The sequence below is a fragment of the Nelumbo nucifera genome, chromosome 1 (genome assembly GCF_055504915.1).
Source record: "Nelumbo nucifera cultivar China Antique chromosome 1, China Antique-T2T, whole genome shotgun sequence".
In the NCBI taxonomy this organism is placed as follows: domain Eukaryota; kingdom Viridiplantae; phylum Streptophyta; class Magnoliopsida; order Proteales; family Nelumbonaceae; genus Nelumbo; species Nelumbo nucifera.
The window spans coordinates 25340353-25358582 of NC_142649.1; the positions used below are offsets into that span (position 1 = coordinate 25340353).

The 18230-nt window shown below is 36.8% G+C and overlaps 1 protein-coding gene across 17 annotated transcripts; it reads right to left on the bottom strand.

Annotated features, from left to right (window-relative positions):
* Nucleotides 1–6317: 6317 nt before the first annotated feature.
* Nucleotides 6318–13733, bottom strand: LOC104587824 (putative isoprenylcysteine alpha-carbonyl methylesterase ICMEL2). 17 transcript variants are annotated; one of them, XR_016072301.1, is made up of 8 exons: nucleotides 11224–13733; nucleotides 10815–10891; nucleotides 10550–10590; nucleotides 10340–10419; nucleotides 9081–9182; nucleotides 8864–9000; nucleotides 6649–6723; nucleotides 6318–6541 (listed from the first exon to the last, which is right to left on the bottom strand). XR_016072301.1 is itself a non-coding variant. In XM_088886836.1 (8 exons), the coding sequence occupies exons 3-6, from the start codon at nucleotides 10569–10571 to the stop codon at nucleotides 8922–8924; spliced, it is 264 nt and encodes an 87-aa protein (XP_088742962.1). In that variant the 5' UTR covers nucleotides 10572–10590; nucleotides 10815–10891; nucleotides 11224–13733; the 3' UTR covers nucleotides 6318–6541; nucleotides 6649–6723; nucleotides 8864–8921. The 17 variants fall into 17 exon arrangements, 8 of the variants coding, with proteins under 8 accessions (XP_088742962.1, XP_088742960.1, XP_088742961.1 ...); XR_002022151.2 differs by having other exon boundaries at nucleotides 10550–10619; XM_088886836.1 differs by having other exon boundaries at nucleotides 10359–10419.
* Between the last annotated feature and the right edge of the window lie 4497 nt (nucleotides 13734–18230).

Sequence of the window (18230 nt, forward strand, 5' to 3'; positions counted from 1 at the left end):
AAATATTATGTAGTTGGGAGAAAAAATGACATACATCAAATACAAATATGTATAGCGAAAATACAGGGTTTAGAAATGAAGTATACAAGGTTTTACACTGTACATTGTATTCTTACAATGCAAATACAAGGTCTAGAAATACTGTATACAAGATTTTGCATTGTACATATTTGTATTTGCACCCTTCCCAAACGGGCTGTTTGCTACTGTAGCATTTCAAGTATACATGCCGCCACATCAGTGCAAGTAGGAAATTTGAGTTAAGGGTAAGTTTTCTATTTGGTTGGAGTCTGTTTTGACATAAAACAGTCATAAAATACTTTACGTGGAAAATCATCTTAGGGGCTGTTTCAACTTTCAAGAAACATCAATTTTATGTTTCTAGCTGTAACAAGCAAAGTTTCACCAATCAGCATTGATAGTACAGTGGTCTTTGTGTTTCAAGTATAAAAAGTAATGTTTGATCATGATGCCCTGAAAGACTATACCAAGAAAAAAAAAAAAAAAACTTATAACCCATCAACCGGGATCACATATGTACAAACAGTGGTACTGTGTTTCAAGTGTAAAATGTGGGGTTCAATCATGGTGCCGTTGAAACGGTGATGGGATTTTATCCAAATTCATGGGGTTTTGATTGGTCAATGCTGTTTTGATATGATGCCAAACAGTGTTTTAACTCAAAACATTGCATATAGGAACACCAACAGTAGCAAACACAACCTTATTCACTCAGAGTCATGCATGTCAATAGAAAGTACTATCCTGTTATGCAGATCTAGTTCTGGATTGATTATTGGGCATCTAGATCCCCTCGTTGATAGAATCATAGAATCCAAGATAAGGATTGAAGCTTAAAATTAAATGTAGCTGATACTGTAAACAAAAGAGAAGAGGTGGGGATTCAAAGAATTAACCAGATAGTCTCTCTCGCTTCGAATTATGTGGTTTTTTATTTTTATTTTTTTTCTGTAAAAATTGAACAAAACAATTCAACTAGTCCATCATCTTTAAGACTTTCATCTCTCTTCTTTGATCTTCTCTTTTTCATTAATTCCTTTGATTCTTTCCACGTTAATCATACAATTAACTCTTTCTCCTTCAATAATTCGCTCCACTATTACTCTCCCTTCTCAATTATTCCACTAAATAACAAAAAATTAGTTGGCTCTAATTTCTTTTTTTATATGCTATTCAATATAAAATACTATATAATTGAAATATTTTATATATATAAAAGACAGGCCTAGAATCAAGCCTGACCTAGGCCTATGTATGCTCGACCCCAAGCCAAGTCTATAGCCCTTATTATAGGTGTAAAGCCTGACTTAGGCTCGACCCAACCCATGATCACCCCTACGGATTAGGGGTGTCCACGGTTCGGTTAATTGAACCATGGCACTTTTTTGTAAATCAAACCAGTGGTACTGGTTTTCCCAATTCTCTAAACTGAAATCGAATCAGTGTCATTGGTTAATCGGTTTGCCAGTTTTGGTTTTTGACCGATTCGGTTCTTCAATTTTTTGGTTTTTTATATTTATAGCATATATTATACAAATATATGTATAATATTATATAATAAATAATAAATGATATATAATATATTATAAATATTTGAAAAATATATAATATATTTATAAATAGATCATTATAATTATAATATAAGTATATATTTATATATATAATGATTATATATTTATATATAATACATAGAAAATATGTGACATATATTAAAAATATATAAAATATATATACTGGTCGGTTCGGTTAACCATTGGTTTTTTTGTAGGTTAACTAAAAACCGAACCAATCCTTCAGTTTTTCAAAAATTCCGAACTGATTGGTTCAATTAACTGCATTTTGCGATTCGGCTTACTCTATTCGGTTCGGTTTTTCGGTTTTTTATGAACACCCCTACTAGGGGTGATCATTTCAACTCAACTTGGGATTGCATCAGGTGCACAAATTTTAGTGTCGAGCATGGGCCTAATTCTTCAAGTTCAATGCAGGCCTATCCTAGCCCGCAAGGGAGGGTATGTTTGTAAACACAAATTTATGGCCTCTCGAAGTTTGTATACACATTTAGTGTGCAACTTGTGGCCTAGTGACCGGGTCAAATGGGTCAATGGTTCAATGTCCTAGGTTGAATGTTTTTTGTCCATGTTAGTGGATTTCTAACAATCCCTAGGTTTAGGAGAACCGGACCTAGAATCGTGGTAGGGTGATGGTTCAACCGTCTTGTTCAATGATAGGTTGAAAGCATTACATTGTATTACGTGATTGAGTTCAACAAATAAAAACTAGTAAAGTTAATAAAAAGGAGCTCCACTAAAAAAATTAAGTGATTAATAAAAGTAGTAATTCAATCTAAAATTAAAATACATTTGAATTCCATTTAAAAATAACTAATATTGATAGAAAAATTAAAATTAATAATAAAAGTAGTAAAAGCAAACCATTTGCATTTCATATAAAAATAATAAAATTTAATTAATATAATAAAACAATAATGACTCAATTGGAAATGTAATAAGGCTATTTTACTTGGGGATGTTATAAAGTTCAATTTTTGGGTTAAGCTGGTTATTTTCTTCTAGGCTAGGCCTAGCTTGGATTCACACCAAGCCCACACATGAACAAGTCTAATGGTAAATATTATATAATATGTACCATATCTGTATATATATGGTATAATATATTAATAAGCTAATTTCTTAAATTATCCTTATGTTTTAGTTAATTGAATAACTTTACCTTTACATTTTCCCTACTGTTTCCCTTACACTCCTGTCATATGTGACATGATTAATATTTTTTAAATTCCCAAAATACCCTTCTTATGAACTATTCATCGTCCTCAACCTTGAAACGAGAGCAGAGTGAAAAAGGTGTGGTGGATCGCGTGGTCGACCCGCTTATGCTCTCTATTATGTACAGCAGCCCAGATATTGCTCCCCTGCAAACCCGGTTCCAGCAATAGACACCGTCCTGACCGTTACTGGGCCTTGCATCGCTGGTCCACTTCCATTTCCAGGAAAGGTGAGCATTTCTCCACCACCTCTTCTTCTTCTTGCTCTTTTTCTCATTCCCTCTTTTGATCCCCCCTAAAACCATGCAAGAGATCTCTAACAAAATGAAACTCCAAGAAAATATACAAAAATACCACTAAAACGAAGAGAGATCCCTGTAAATGGTGCGAAATCGGTATCAGCGACGCCGCTTGCAGCAGAAGCTCCAACGCGAAATCAGGAACCTCTGTTGAATTCCGGAACTCCATAGCCAAAATACAATCACAACAAATAGAGATCCCAATACATAGTGCGAAATCGGTATCAGCGACGCCACTTGCAGCAGAAGTTCCAAGGCGGAAAATAGGGACCTCTGTTGAATTATGGAACTCCATAGCCACCTCGAAAGATCACGAGAACTCAAAACATGAAAATCCCAGATTTTTAATTTGTTGGGCCTGGTTTACCTACTCTTGCTTTTCTTATCTGGGTTTCTTGCAATTCTAGTGCCACGATCCTTTTCTCTTGAAAGAGTTTTCTTTCTTTCTCTCTCATTCCCTCTCTTCTTTCACAATGGTGTCAATGCTGAACACTGCTAGCTGTATCTAAGCTCTGGATCAATTTCTGCAACCAACTTGTTATTGTCTTCGGTGGATTTCGAAGAGTTAGATTTCTTACAAGGAGGCCCCCGAACAGGCTTGAACACGCATATGGGCCCGCGGGCTTAACCTCGGGCCAAAAAGCCCGGCCCACAATAAATTCAAGCTGGGCTCGGGATTTGCCAAAATAGCCCGGCCCGAGCCCGACCCGACCCGACCTATAACTAAACCTAAAAACCCTAATTGAAGACCTCCTCTTTTTTTAACCTCTTTGCCTCTTTCCTTTCTTTTTCCAGCCGAACTATTCTTCTCCAGTCTCCACATCCTCCACAGTTCTCAACTTCTCATCCTCACACTCTCAGGCAGCCGGTGAGGCGGCGAACGTTCACCGGCGCAACAACTCCGGTGGTAAGTCCTCACTCCTCTCCTTCTCTCTCTCTCTCTCTCTTTCTTTCTTTTTCTCTTGACTCTCGTTCCTCTTCTCAAATCTCACTTCTCTTTCAAATCTCAGACACCGGCGACGGCGAGGCGGCGAATATAGGCACCGGCTGCGGCGGAGAATTCTCTCTCTCTTTCTTTCTCTCTCTCTCTCTCTCTCTCTCTTAGATGCGAACTGATCATTGTTAAACTTAAAATCGCAGGTCGTAGGCTCCCAGCTCACAGACCACAGTCACCGCGAACTCAATTCCGGCGAACACAATCACCGGTGAACACATTCATCGGCGAACACAATCGGGCTTTGGGCTCAGGCTCGGGCCTAACAAATTTTCATTAATGAAGAGTAAAAGCCCGGCCCGAGCCCGGCCCGGCCCAGCCCATGAACAGGTCTAGTAGGAGTCATCCCTGGCTGGTTTGTGGCTCTGAGCTTACCATCTTAAAACTTCTTGGACTTTCTTTCCCTCTATGGTACGTAGAGGTGAGACCCGTTTTACAAGCATTTAAATTAGGGACCATTTGGCGCATCTTTCCGTGTGGTCTTTCGGTTGTTTATATGTTGGGAAGACCAATTTTTGGTCTATTCCTGTTTGGCTCGCGGAAGATTTAGCCGCCAAAAGGCAATGCGCCGAAAAGACACGAGAAGCCCATTTCAGGCTGATTTTGAGAAGCTTCAAATGAAGCTTCCCGCGTCTTTCGCGTTTTAATCTTGCGCAAAAAGACGTGGGCAGATGCACAAAAAGACGTGCATCTATCAAACTGTCTTCAGGCTGCCCAGATCTTATGCCAAAATCTCAATGTATCTTTTGACTATCAGAGTTACAAGATCTTCTCAAAAAGACGCGCCAAACGGGCCCTTAGATAAGTTCTTTGGTCTAAGGTCTCTCTTAATTCATGGTGTATGTACATGTTGTTCACCATGACCACGATGGCAATGAAGATACCAAACCAAAGCTACAAACACATGCGGCGAGTTCACAACTCAGTATGAACCTGCAATGAGCTCAAAGCTACCACAGATCTGTGATGAGCTCAAAACCATCACAAACCTACGATGAGCTCAAAGCCACAGCAGACCTACAATGAGTTCAAAGCCATCGTAGATTGGCGATTAATGAAAATACAACGATTAGCCAAAATCGCTCATGATAGGACATCTAGTAGGATTAAGTAGGAAACGTCAGACTAGCCTTGACGTCACCCATGCCATGTCAGTATAGGAGACCCGCAAAAGGAAACAACACACATGTATTATGAGAATCTTTAGACGAAAGGAAATTTCGTTTTGGAGAAATCTCACAAGACACGTGGCGAACCCTTAGCAATACTCCTCTAACAATCGACACCGAATCAAAGATCCCCTTTCCAAATAGGAATCAAATCCTTTTGGTTCCTTTCCTTAAGGACCTCAGGATCTCTCCTTATAAAAGGAGGTATGAATTATAACGGAAACACAACCCTGTCAATAGAAGCTCATAGTCTACCCTTGCTCCCATCCTTTCTTCATCCTTCAAGGAGACCACCATACTTAGCCTTACCACACCACTCACACATGACTATTTAATACACCACTTGCCATCACCCCATTGCATTTACGTCCAATGAATTACAGCTAGCAAATCTGACGAAAACTATACCTCGTATGTCACAGACGCTAGCAAATTTGACGAATTACAACTCTAAAACCTCAAGAAACCATCATCAAAAGCCCCTTTCGTCCTAGACCCACTACAAAAAAAATGTATATTTGTGACATTAGACAAACGTCACCAAAGATTAAACAAACATCACAAAAACGTTTTCGTGACGTTTGCTCCCCTGTCACCAAATGTAATGTCGGTAAAGGTTTTTGTGACGTTTACATTAGTTATGGTGACATTTTGCAAACGTCACTAAAAGTTTCCAAGAGTCATCTATGCACAATTTTGGTGACATTTATTTGTTTATTTTTGTGACATTTTTTGAAACGTCACGAAAAACACCTCTTTTGGTGATGTTTGCAAAATGTCACCAAAAGTTTTCAAGAGTTACTAAATATAGATTTGGTGACGCTTAATTCTTTATTTTGGTGACATTCATAAACGTCACAATAAATACAGGTGATGTTTGCTAAACATCACCAAAATTGCACCTTTTGTTTTGTTTGTAACACCTTTGGTGATGTTTACTAAACGTCACCAAAAGCTGAATTCCTTTTTTCTCTCCATTTTTCTTTGTTTGGTATCCCAGTGATTTTACATTACCTGCTTTACACTTAATCCATCACATTCATCCATATAATTATTTAGTTAACAAAATAAATATATATTAAAATATAACAATTAAACATCAAAATTATAGTTAATAAAAAATTACTTACATTTAAACATTTATAAAAGAATATATAAATAAAGAAGAATATATCGTTCGAAGGAATTTCCCCTTTGCATTGGCATTCTCCCTCTCCTTAGTCGTTGCATGTGCATGAAAGGACCTTGTCCCAAGTATATGCTTGATATCCTACAAAAGACAAAATAATGATGTTATTTTTTTGCCAAAAGATATGGAAGTATAAATATAATTTTTGTGGCAAGTATAAACATAAAGTTCAATTTGACTTATCATACCAAGTTTGATAATGGAACTGCATCAAGGGAATGAAGATCTCTAAGTGGAACAAAAGTGTTTTCCAACCTATGATTCTGCACAAGAGAAACATCATCATTTTTAATTCATGAGCAATTTCTTTCCAACATTCTTGTATTTTCATGTATATCTTTTAAAAGAAAAAATAGTTGTAAAGACCATGTCAAAAGGTAAGTGGGAGAGGAGGCTTCAAACTGATATCCTTTATAATAATGAGGAATAAATCTGAATGTTTCTCAAGTTGGATGATGTGGTTTATTTAATAAATCTTAATGTTTCTTTAAGGTGTTACTTATGGTGTGGACACTATGGAGAACAATCTTGGGTAAGTACCTTACAAGAGTCAAATTGTTGAGAATGTATGGAAACTTCTCTGATCAAAACATCTATTTATGCAATTCTCTTTAAGCTCCACTTTCAAATAATATATTTTTGAACCCACTACATCTTAGTTGGTTTCTCTTCATCCACAACCTATTATAGGAATGGCAAAATTAATGATTTAAGTAAAAGAAGCAAGGTTAACTGGAGAATCCTTCTCTTTGCAATTAAATGGCCAATTTGGCCTGAAAGAAATGTGTATATTTGAGAACATTTCTCACAGAAGATGATGCTTAGAAGGCAGCAGAACAATGCATTCTTGTCTATCTGTGACTAATAGATTCAGGGATATAACACCCAAATCTTCTTTTTCATGCTCAATTCATGTTTGGATGATCTTTATTTTTGTTTTAGCAGTTTTCATTTTGCAGGTTCAATCTACAATATCTATACATGAACTATACTTATGTATTTTTTCATTCTTCAAAAGATACTTCAGTTTCCCTTTAATAGTCTTTAAGTTGGAATAAGTCAGAAAAACTTAGAATAGGGGTATTAATCAATAGCAACAGGAATGATAGGAAATTACATATTCATGGGAGCAATAGCCAAGTAACCTATAAGCTTGAATAAACATCTAATCATATGTGAAATTAACATCAAACTATTTTGACAATATCAAAAAGTTAATTTCAGGAGACTAATAACTCAGAATCTGATGGTATGGAATAATCTGCAGTCCCATGGAAAAGGATAATACGAGGAAGGAGAGAAACTGCAGTTTTAAGGCTTGGATCATGCACCATTACTTCAGGCTTGGATCCTATAATGGCATCTCAAAACTATAATTTCTATGAGATCAATTATTGAATGAAAGAGAAATACTTCTACATGAGTTCAACATACAAAGGGATATTTGGGTATTCTTTCAGTCATATACCATATACATGAGCACATGCAAAAGGAGCAAGATCTACAATTAAATGGGTTCCAGTTGGGAGATTGTCTGCAAATAATTTTTGTTTGATGATCCTAGTCACCTATTTGCCACATTCAATGTTTGCCTGAACAATTTAAGTATAGAGCAACAACTATTATTCGTTTTTAAGTTGCATGAGTTCTGGTGCAAGTGCCAGGTGAGAGCATGTGAATCGTGACTAGGATTCATATATGTATGACCCCAAAAACGTTGTTATAAGGGAACTCAACTAAGCCTCATCTGGTCTAAAAATTGGTATGAAATTTTGGGCATATCATCATTTGGACAATAAGAGTTTAATTTTCAATCATTCACACAAGTTATGTTTAACTTGATACATTCAATTATTGATATTAGAAGAAAAAATGAAATCTAAACAACCAAAAAAAAAAAATGCAACAAATGAACTTATAGCATGGCAATTTAAAACCCTAAAATGAAACAACAGGCTGGAAATCCACTGCTCGATGTTAAAAGGAAATTCCTTGTCAGCAATTGAAACATGCGCAAGTCTCAACTGTTAATTGCAACCATATCTTTAATGATATAACCATTGGTAATTTCTACTAGGTGCGCATCCAATTAAGTGGATATGTAGCCAATACATCAAAACTTGACATTGGAAAAGGGATACAAGTTTTGTGGATTTGACATATGTGAGTTCCCATACCCATGTTGGTTCTATCTGATACAGATACTTTGTGCAAAATGAGAGGTTTGTACTTCGTCAACTCAAGTTGTACAGTTCTTGTTCAATGATTAAAAAAAAAGAAGAAAATGGGGTAAATGGAACAAAGGAGGACTTACAAGTTTACATAATTAGGAAGTAACTTGCATCAGAAAACCAACACAGACAAACATAGAAATTAATGGCAAGAACATCAGTGAATATTTACCCTCCAGACTAATCGAAATAAGCTTTTATCTACGAAACACACCAGGATGTGCTCTCCTTCACCAGCTTCTTTTATTGCTTGCTCCAGGAGGGCACAAGAAGCAATATGTGCACCAGCTTATTGTCTCAAAATAAATCCTACATGGTAGCACATAAATAAGATAATGTGGCATTCAGTGAGAATGAAATTCACATGATAAAGCATGAGAATGTTTTACCTATTGAGGTCACCTCCATATTCAGAAATATCATTGCACACAAATGAGATCCCTTGAGAAGCATCTTTCACTATGTCACTGATAGTCCCCTGAGGAAAATTTCTGTGCACATAAAAACCATGAGAATTGTAATACAGTTATATGCATGGATACTAACAATGATAAGGGACAAGTATTTAAGACACCAGTTCCAAATAAAATACGATAAAGATTTATCTTCATTCTTTCTTCGTTGTGTTTTGTGAAAATGTTTAGGAAATTGCATGTGTATAGAATGAAAATGTTTAATTTAAGTACAACATTTACTCTTTTGTAGGCAGCACTGTCGGAGACTGTCATAGCAGACCTACTCTTGTCAAAAGATAAGGACCAAGATGCTCCCTATATACATCTTGGAGTTAAAAAAAAAAAACCATTTTCTTGGGGTTGGAAGTAGCACCCAGTCACTCATGTGGTCAAAATACTGATGATTTGTAGGTATATCAAACAAATACAGATCACACAATGCAAAATGGTCATCAAGTGGTGGAACATAGAATTCCAGGATTTGGAAAATTATGGATACCCTTGGGTTTTCTAATACTGGTAGAACATAGAATTCTAGATGTATGGAACAAACCAACAGGGGGATTTTTTCTGCTGCTTTCCCATTATGTTTCTAGAGATTATAATTTACAGTTTCCACCAGGTCTATGCTACTATATTGGTGAATGCGATGTGTCCATTATAGGTGCTCAACCCGCTATTAGTGAGTGTGACAAGACAAGATTGCTGGTCTTGATTCTTAAGCTCAAAATTAACAAGGTTTTCTCTTCGGATCAAGTTACATCTGGAGCCATCCTCTTGTGGAAGATATCATTAACAATGGACCACCAGCACTAAACCAAATCAAAATGAAAATAAGCCTAGAAATAAAATAACAAACCAAAAATAAAATGCTAGATGACTAATATATACTTCCAAATTATTATAACTTTAATATTGATATTATTCTTCTTCTAAAATTTTATCAATCAGTTGCAAGTTATAAATAATAAGTTGCATATATCCATAGACACATGGGTACACAGTCCACTCAAAGTTTTTGGACATTTCCACCTTGGCACTGCAATCATTCCATTTCACTCCATGCTCTGACTCCATTCTAGGATTTAGTCATTAAGTGCTCAAGAAATCTTTGATAATTGCTACCCTAATACCCCTCCTAAAAACAAAAAACAAATAAGAGAGAGGGTATACATGCTTTAAAAAGCACTAACCCAATAATCCAGGCTCCACCTGTTACAAATGCCACAACTGATTTTTCCCATTGCTATTTTTAGGTAAATACAGATCAAGCCTGCAGAAAAAGAAATGGCATTATGACTTGTGAGCAATCTATGACAGGATCCTTCAAATATAAAAGCACATATAAGTTATTGCATCCAATAAATCGGAAAACGAACATAAACCAGAGAAATAAAAGATACCTATTTCTTGGTTGATCTCCATAAACTATACCTCTATGGACCTGACTTGAGAAAAAATAGTAATACCCAACTGCCAACAACTAAACACATTAGATATACAAAGGCAAATCCTACACAAGAACTATGACCCACATAAGGTCTAATTTTCATAAAAAAAAAAAAAAAAAATTATTCGATGGCCAATCATAGGGACCAGAAGAGCTGCTAGTGACCAACACTGATGAATGAAAAATGTCAAAGCAACCAAGCCTCATAAAAAACACACCTTGAATAAAACTAGGAATAAGTAGCATTGCATAACAACCAAGGGCAAGAAATCTTATAATCCACTGGTAGCCTACCCTGAACAAAAATAAGTGATAAGAATGTCAAACAACAATCACAAATTAAACGAAATTTCAAGTTATAGAAAACTATTTATGTTGGTGAAAAAAACATTATAATATATTTCAGAGATTCTCTTTTTCAAGAAATCAAATCCCTCAAAAGTCAATCTCTTATTATCTACTCTCTAAAGTACATCTGGAAATATTTAATTATCTTAGTTACCACTAATAAAGAGGAGGATAAAAACAAAGAACGAAAATTTTAGGTTTTAATATTTTCCGGTGCATTTGAAAGAGAACAAAGAATAGAAAACATAACAAGAGCGGAAATAACAGAGTAAAAAATACCTCCTCTTCCTTTCTCTTCTTTGTTCAGCCAATAAATTTTTAGGTTTTAATATTTCTGACTTGAATGCAGCAGCGATTACAGCACCTCCCTTTCTCTTCGTTCTCCCTTTCTTGCAATGAATGCAACAGCAATAGCACCTCCTCTCTCTCTCTCTCTCTCTCTCTCTCTCTATACTCTCCTTCATTCTCTATGTTTTTGTTTTTCTAATGCTCTATTCTCCTTCATTCTAAGGTTTTCCATCTCTGTTCTCTCCCTTTCTCTTTCTTCCCGCGCGCGGGCCAATTAATTTTAATTAGGTTTTTATTTTTAAATTTGAACCACCGTAGGTTCGGGTTCTAGGTGTGGGCTGGTGTCACGGGGCTAGTCACTTGTGACACTAGGGCAGGGTCGGCATCCAAACTTATCAATGTTAAATTTATTTATTTGTTTGAATATTTTGGAGTTGGCCTGGCATGGCTCACGGCCCGAGCCCGTGCGAGCCCATGCCGTGTCGTGCCGTGTCGTGTCGTGTCGTAGGTCGGGCTGGCCCGTGGGCCAAGCCGGGCCATGGACTGGGTCAAAGTTATTTTTGCCTATTTATTTAAAAAAAATGAAAAAAAACTTAAATTTTTAATTTTATATGAATTTTGATGTATACAATTGCTTATATATACAATAATTAAATAAATTACTATAATAAAATTGAAAACAATTATTTATTTTATTAATATATTATTATATAATTATAATTTATATAATATATTATTTATTATATATAAATAGTACATATAGGACGTGCCAACACGCGGGCTGCAGGCGGCACGACCAACTTGGCCATGGATTAGGTGTAGGTAGGGATGCAAACAGACCGGATTGGATTTGAATCAAGGTATATCTGAACCTGATCTAACACCGCTAAGGAGAGATCCGGTTGTATTGGATCTTATAAACGTATATTTGAATTCGAATATGATGATACCGTCAAATATTCAGATATGCTGATTCGATCTGATTTTTAAAAATAAATAAATAAATTATTAAAAGACATAAAATATAACAATTTAAATAAAGAAACACAAAATACAAGTCAACTATTTTGATCATATATATACATTATTTTATAAAAAATAAATAATATAATATACTTACAAAAGTGAAATATAAATAAATAACATATATTGATATATATTAAATGTATTTATATAAATAAATCACATATATTTTGGATCAGATCTTCTTGGGTCGGATAGGGGTGATCCGAATCCAATTTGATTTATGATTGAATCTTATCCGATCCGATTTGAAGATCCAAACTATGAGATCCGAGTTTGACAGAATAAGGTTAGATCTCGGATTAATATGATCCATTTACACCCTTATGTATAGGATACTTTTAGGTAATTAAGGTTAGGATTGAGGATCCATTGACATCTCTACTTAATTAATTAGTTAATCTATAACTATTAATAAAATATAAAATTATAATGAAATTTTAAAACTAATTGATAGAAATGTAAAAGTTAATTAGCAACAATAATAATTTTGAAAAAATTTTCACAAAAAAAAGAAATTTGGTGACATCCCTACCCAATTAATTAATTAACAATTATTAATAAACTATAAATTACTAATTTTTTCACAATCAGAAAATCTTTTGTGATGTTTGGTAACGTCACCAAAAGGTGGAAAAAAAAAGCTTTTTGTGACGTTTATAAATAAACGTCATGGAAAGTGCTTCGCGTGTTGCGGTGGGAAGCTCTATTTTCGTGACGTTCATAGATAAACGTCATTGAAAGGTGGCGGGAGGTGTTACTCACATTTTAAGTAAATGTCACCTTTGAGCAACGGTTTTGAAAAACTGTTGGCAAAAATGAGGTCTGCTGACGTTACCATCTAACGTCACAATTACATAACTTTAGTGACGTTCTCTTAAACGTCACTAATATAACGTCGTCAGTAGCCCTTTTCTTTTGTAGTGACCGTTTGATCTTGATCGCGAATACACAGAAATACAAAATGAAATATATACTAGAGCGGCGAAAAGGGAAGCAGCTGAGCTCAAGTGCGGTTGAGCACAACCTTGTGATTAGCCCCTCCGTCCGATCTCCCTGTAGCTAGCTGGATGAGCACCGCTGTAAGAAATTGAGAAGAAACCATACCTGGTATGAAGATCTGGACACAGACGCTAGCAGATCTGACTCCTGAGTTAGACCAAGTTCTTTACTGGCAAAACGTCAAGGAGAGTGGATATTTCCTGGTTCAGGTCATGAAAGTGGTCGGAAATCGAAGAATTCAAGAATAGAAGCCACAACCGACTCGACTAAGAACAGCCTCGCTGTGACAGGAAACACAACGTCGCTGCTCCTCCGAAAGACATAAGAAAGAGATGGTGAAAACGACAATAATCGGATAAACCGGGAATTAGCGAAGTCCAAGAAGAGCGACAATTGAGTTTCTAAAGAACATGAAAATCCCTCTTTCCCTTTGCAGTTGGATTTTATTTTAAAAATTTGAGAAACAGTGAAGGGTAAATTCAACATCTTATTTTTTCTTTCTTTAATGATTTAGCGATAGTGACAATTCTTAGAAACAGTAGATAATTTTTCCAATTTCCCCGATCTTCATGGAGACCCACTCCAAATGGGGCGGGCATGGGAATGATTTTTCCCTCGTGGGGATGGGGATGGGAAAATTTTTATCCCCGTTAGTGGGGACAGGGAGAGCACTCCCCACCCTGTGGGGACCCCGATTGCCACCCCTTGGGATTCCCACTAACCTATATGTATATATGTATGCATACATTATATATGTATATATGTACACATACGTCTATATATTAATATTTTAGAAATATGATTAAATATATTTAAATATTTTCTAATAGGATTATAAATTTTAATTATTTTATATATATATATTTTAAATAAAATAAAAAATAAAAACAAAATAGTTATCATTCATGGGAGATGGGGATCCCCGTGGAGATAACCTTATTCCCCATTGCCATTCTTAAATACTTAAAGACAATACTGAAATAGTAAAGATACTTTTTATATATTTCTCTATAATTTTGATTAAAACTAAATTAAAACATTAATTTACAAAAAAACATAATTTTAGAATTGACGTGAACAAACCTGAAGGGGTATAGGATTAGACTTGCGACTGTGGGCCATGGATAGAGAGTGTCTCCTTGGCATGGTCAGTGTGCCATATGTGCACCCTCCTTTTCCCCATCCCGAATTCCACTCGCCCCAATTCCTGTATAAGAAAAGGAATTACGTGATTTTAATATTTGCCACAAGTTATCAACCCAAAAAAGTTAAAAAAAATAATAGTATTTATAGAAGTAAACTCTGATATGCTCATATTAAGAATATGATACTTTAACCTTCTTGAGGAGGAATAACACTACAGGAAATCTTATCATTGTAAGGAAATATAGAAATGGGAAGAAAAACTTTTAGTAATTGACGTAGCGTGGAAGCAATGAGAAATGGAGCTGGTTATGCAAGTACCGGGCGTTCGGTAGCACCTAGCGAATAACACGATTTCTCTAGGAGAGAGAAAAGGTGGCGAAAATAGGAAGAAGAGAACTTGAAGAAATTCTGAAATCTGAAGTATGAAATTGATGATTAACTTTGGGAAAATAGCAGTATTTATAATACATTTGGGAATTGTAAAAGAACTAGGAAAGAACATGAATCTTGATCTTGATCTTGATCTTCTTGGGCTGTCTTGATAAGGTCGAATCCTCTTGGAATTCATGGGCTTGATCTTCCACCATCCAATCTCCCTTGATCTTCTCCATGCATGAATCTTGGATTATCTAGAATTCTTGAATTCTTGATGAATTTTGAATTCTTGAATTTTGATAATTCTTGAATTTTGATAATTCTTGAATTATCTTGGGATAATCTTGAATTCTTGAATTATCTTGGAAGAGTCTTGATAAGCTTGGATTCTTGATAAGTCTTGGAGTCTTGGAAGAGTCTTGATGGATCTTGAATTATCCTTCCTTGGCTTATCTTGGACTCTTGGCCTTATCCTAGGAGCTGCCGCCCCTAGGAGTGAGATGGGCTTTGGGATGTGCCTCCATCATTCTCCCCCACTTGGAGAGGACTCGACCCCGAGTCGTGACGAGGATAGGCAAGTGTTATCTCTAGCAGGTACCGGTGAAGGTCAGCAACGTTAAAGGTCTTGGATATACCCATATGATCTGGTAGGTCCACTATATAGGCATTATCATTAATCTTCTTCACAATCTTGTATGGACCATACTTCCGAGGCTTCAACTTGTTGTAGGTACTTACGGGAATTCTTTCCTTCCTTAAGAAGACCATAACCTCATCACCTACATCAAACACTTGAGGTCGGCGGTGCTTGTCTGCGGCCATCTTGTACTTGGCGTTGGATTGCTCTAGCTTCTGCTTCACGGCGTCTTGGACGGACCGGATTTGTTCTGCCATCTGCTCTGCTGAGATACTGGCGCTGGGTACCTTGGGTAGTTTCACTAAATCCAGTGCATGGTTAGGGACCTTCATGTACACGATGGAGAATGGGGATCTGCCTGTAGAACTATGCACTGCATTGTTATAAGCAAACTCAGCCTGGGCTATGGCGAAATCCCACTGTTTCGGCCGTTCCCGGCATATGCTGCGAATTAAATTCCCTAAGGTTCGATTTACCACTTCTGTTTGTCCATCTGTCTGCGGATGGACTGTACTGCTGAAATTAAGTGATGAATCGAACAACCTCCACAGGGTCATCCAAAAGTGAATGAGGAACCGTGTGTCACGATCTGAAGTGATGGTCTTGGGTACCCCATGTAAGCGAACAATCTCCCTAAAAAATAACTTGGCTGTTGCGGATGCATCTGCTGTTTTCTTGCATGGGAGGAAGTGAGCCATTTTTGAGAACCTATCAACCACCACGAAGACGAAGTCCATGTTCCTCTGGGTCTTTGGCAAGCCTAGCACAAAGTCCATGGACAAGTCTTCCCATATAGCAGTAGGAACGGGTAGGGGCATGTAGAGACCTGTGTTCTGGGTTTGTCCCTTAGTTGTCTGACAAACATAGCACCTGCTTACGATGGTAGAGACGTCCCTTCTCAATTTCGGCCAGTAATATCGCCCCTTAACAGCTTCTATTGGTTTGTCCCTTCCCAAGTGTCCTGCTAGTCCACCCCCATGCAAATCCCTGATGATCTTTTCGCGGAGGGAGGTGCAAGGGATACACAACTGTTCCCCTTTCATAAAGAACCCGTCATAAATAAAGAAGTCTTCTGCTGACTGCTTATTCACACATTTCTCCCATACTTGTTGGAAGTCTTCATCTTGGGCATATAAGTCTCTTAGGCACTCAAAACCCACAATCTCAACGCTGAGGGTCTTGATGAGAGCTACACGCCTACTAAGTGCATTAGCCACTTTATTTTGCTGTCCTGTCTTATACACAATTTTATATGGGAACTTGTCTAGAAAAGCAGACCATCTGGCATGTAAATCACTCCTTAATTGCTTTTGCCCACTAAGATATTTTAGGGCCTGGTGGTCAGTATAGAGAACAAATTCTTTTGCAATTAAATAGTGTTCCCATGTTTTCAAGGCTCTTATCACAGCATAAAATTCCTTGTCATAGGTAGACCACTTTCTCCTAGCTTCACATAATTTTTCACTAAAGAAAGCAATGTGCCTTTTCTCTTGGGACAATACAACCCCTATGCCAACTCCACTGGCGTCACATTCAACTTCAAATAAATTGTTGAAGTCTGGTAAGGCAAGAACAGGAGCAGTACATAACCTTTCTTTTATGAGAGCAAAACTTTGCTCTTGTTCTTCCTCCCATTGAAATTTCCCCTTTTTCAAACATTCAGTAATGGGAGCCATGATACTACTAAAATTCTTAATAAAACGCCTATGGAAGGTTGCCAACCCATGAAATCGCTTGACATCTGTGACAGTGGATGGGGTCGGCCACTCCCTAATGGCTTTCACCTTTTCCTCATCTACTTTCACATCATCCTTGCTTATAATAAATCCCAAGAATAATAAATTATCATTCATAAAGATGCATTTCTTCAAATTAACATATAATTTATTTTCGCTCAATGTTTTCAGGACCTCCCTTATATGTCCCACATGCTCAGTGATAGATTTATTGTATATCAAAATATCATCAAAATAGACTACCACAAATTTACCAATGAAGGGGCGCAATACCTGGTTCATCAGCCTCATGAAAGTGCTGGGTGCATTGGTTAGTCCAAAGGGCATGACCAACCACTCGAACAAGCCATCCCTAGTCTTGAAGGTTGTCTTCCATTCATCTCCGGGACGGATCCTGATTTGATGATATCCACTCCTGAGATCTATTTTTGAGAAAACTACAGCTCCGCTTAGTTGGTCCAGCATGTCGTCCAGCCTAGGAATGGGAAATTTGTACCCAATGGTGATCTTGTTAATGGCCCTGCTGTCGACACGCATTCTCCAACTGCCATCCTTCATAGGTGTTTATAAGGCAGGTACTGCACAAGGACTCATGCTTATTTGAATGTGTCCCTTTTTCAATAATTCTTCTACCTTTTCTCGTAAAATTTCATTCTCATTGGGACTCATCCTGTAATGTGGGAGGTTAGGTAGACTAACACCTGGAATAAAATCAATATGGTGCTATATATCTCTCATGGGAGGGAGTTCATTTGGTAACTCCTCTGGAACTACATCATTAAATTCATCCAGTAGTCCCTGTATTTCAGCTGGAATTGTATTTTTATCATTAACATCTTCTCCTTTTACGACTAACAAATGTATCTCATGAGTATCCTTACATTCTTTAACAAATTCAGCATGATGATGGGTGATGGTAAGGAAATTTTTCTCATGTGCCTTTGGAGTATTTGTAATATTTTTTTCTGCTATGGGTAACAAAGTATAACGCGTACCTTCTTTTTCAAGTTGGTAGGTATTCTTCCTACCCATGTGCCTTGCATCTGTATCAAATTGCCAAGGCCTCCCTAACAAAATAT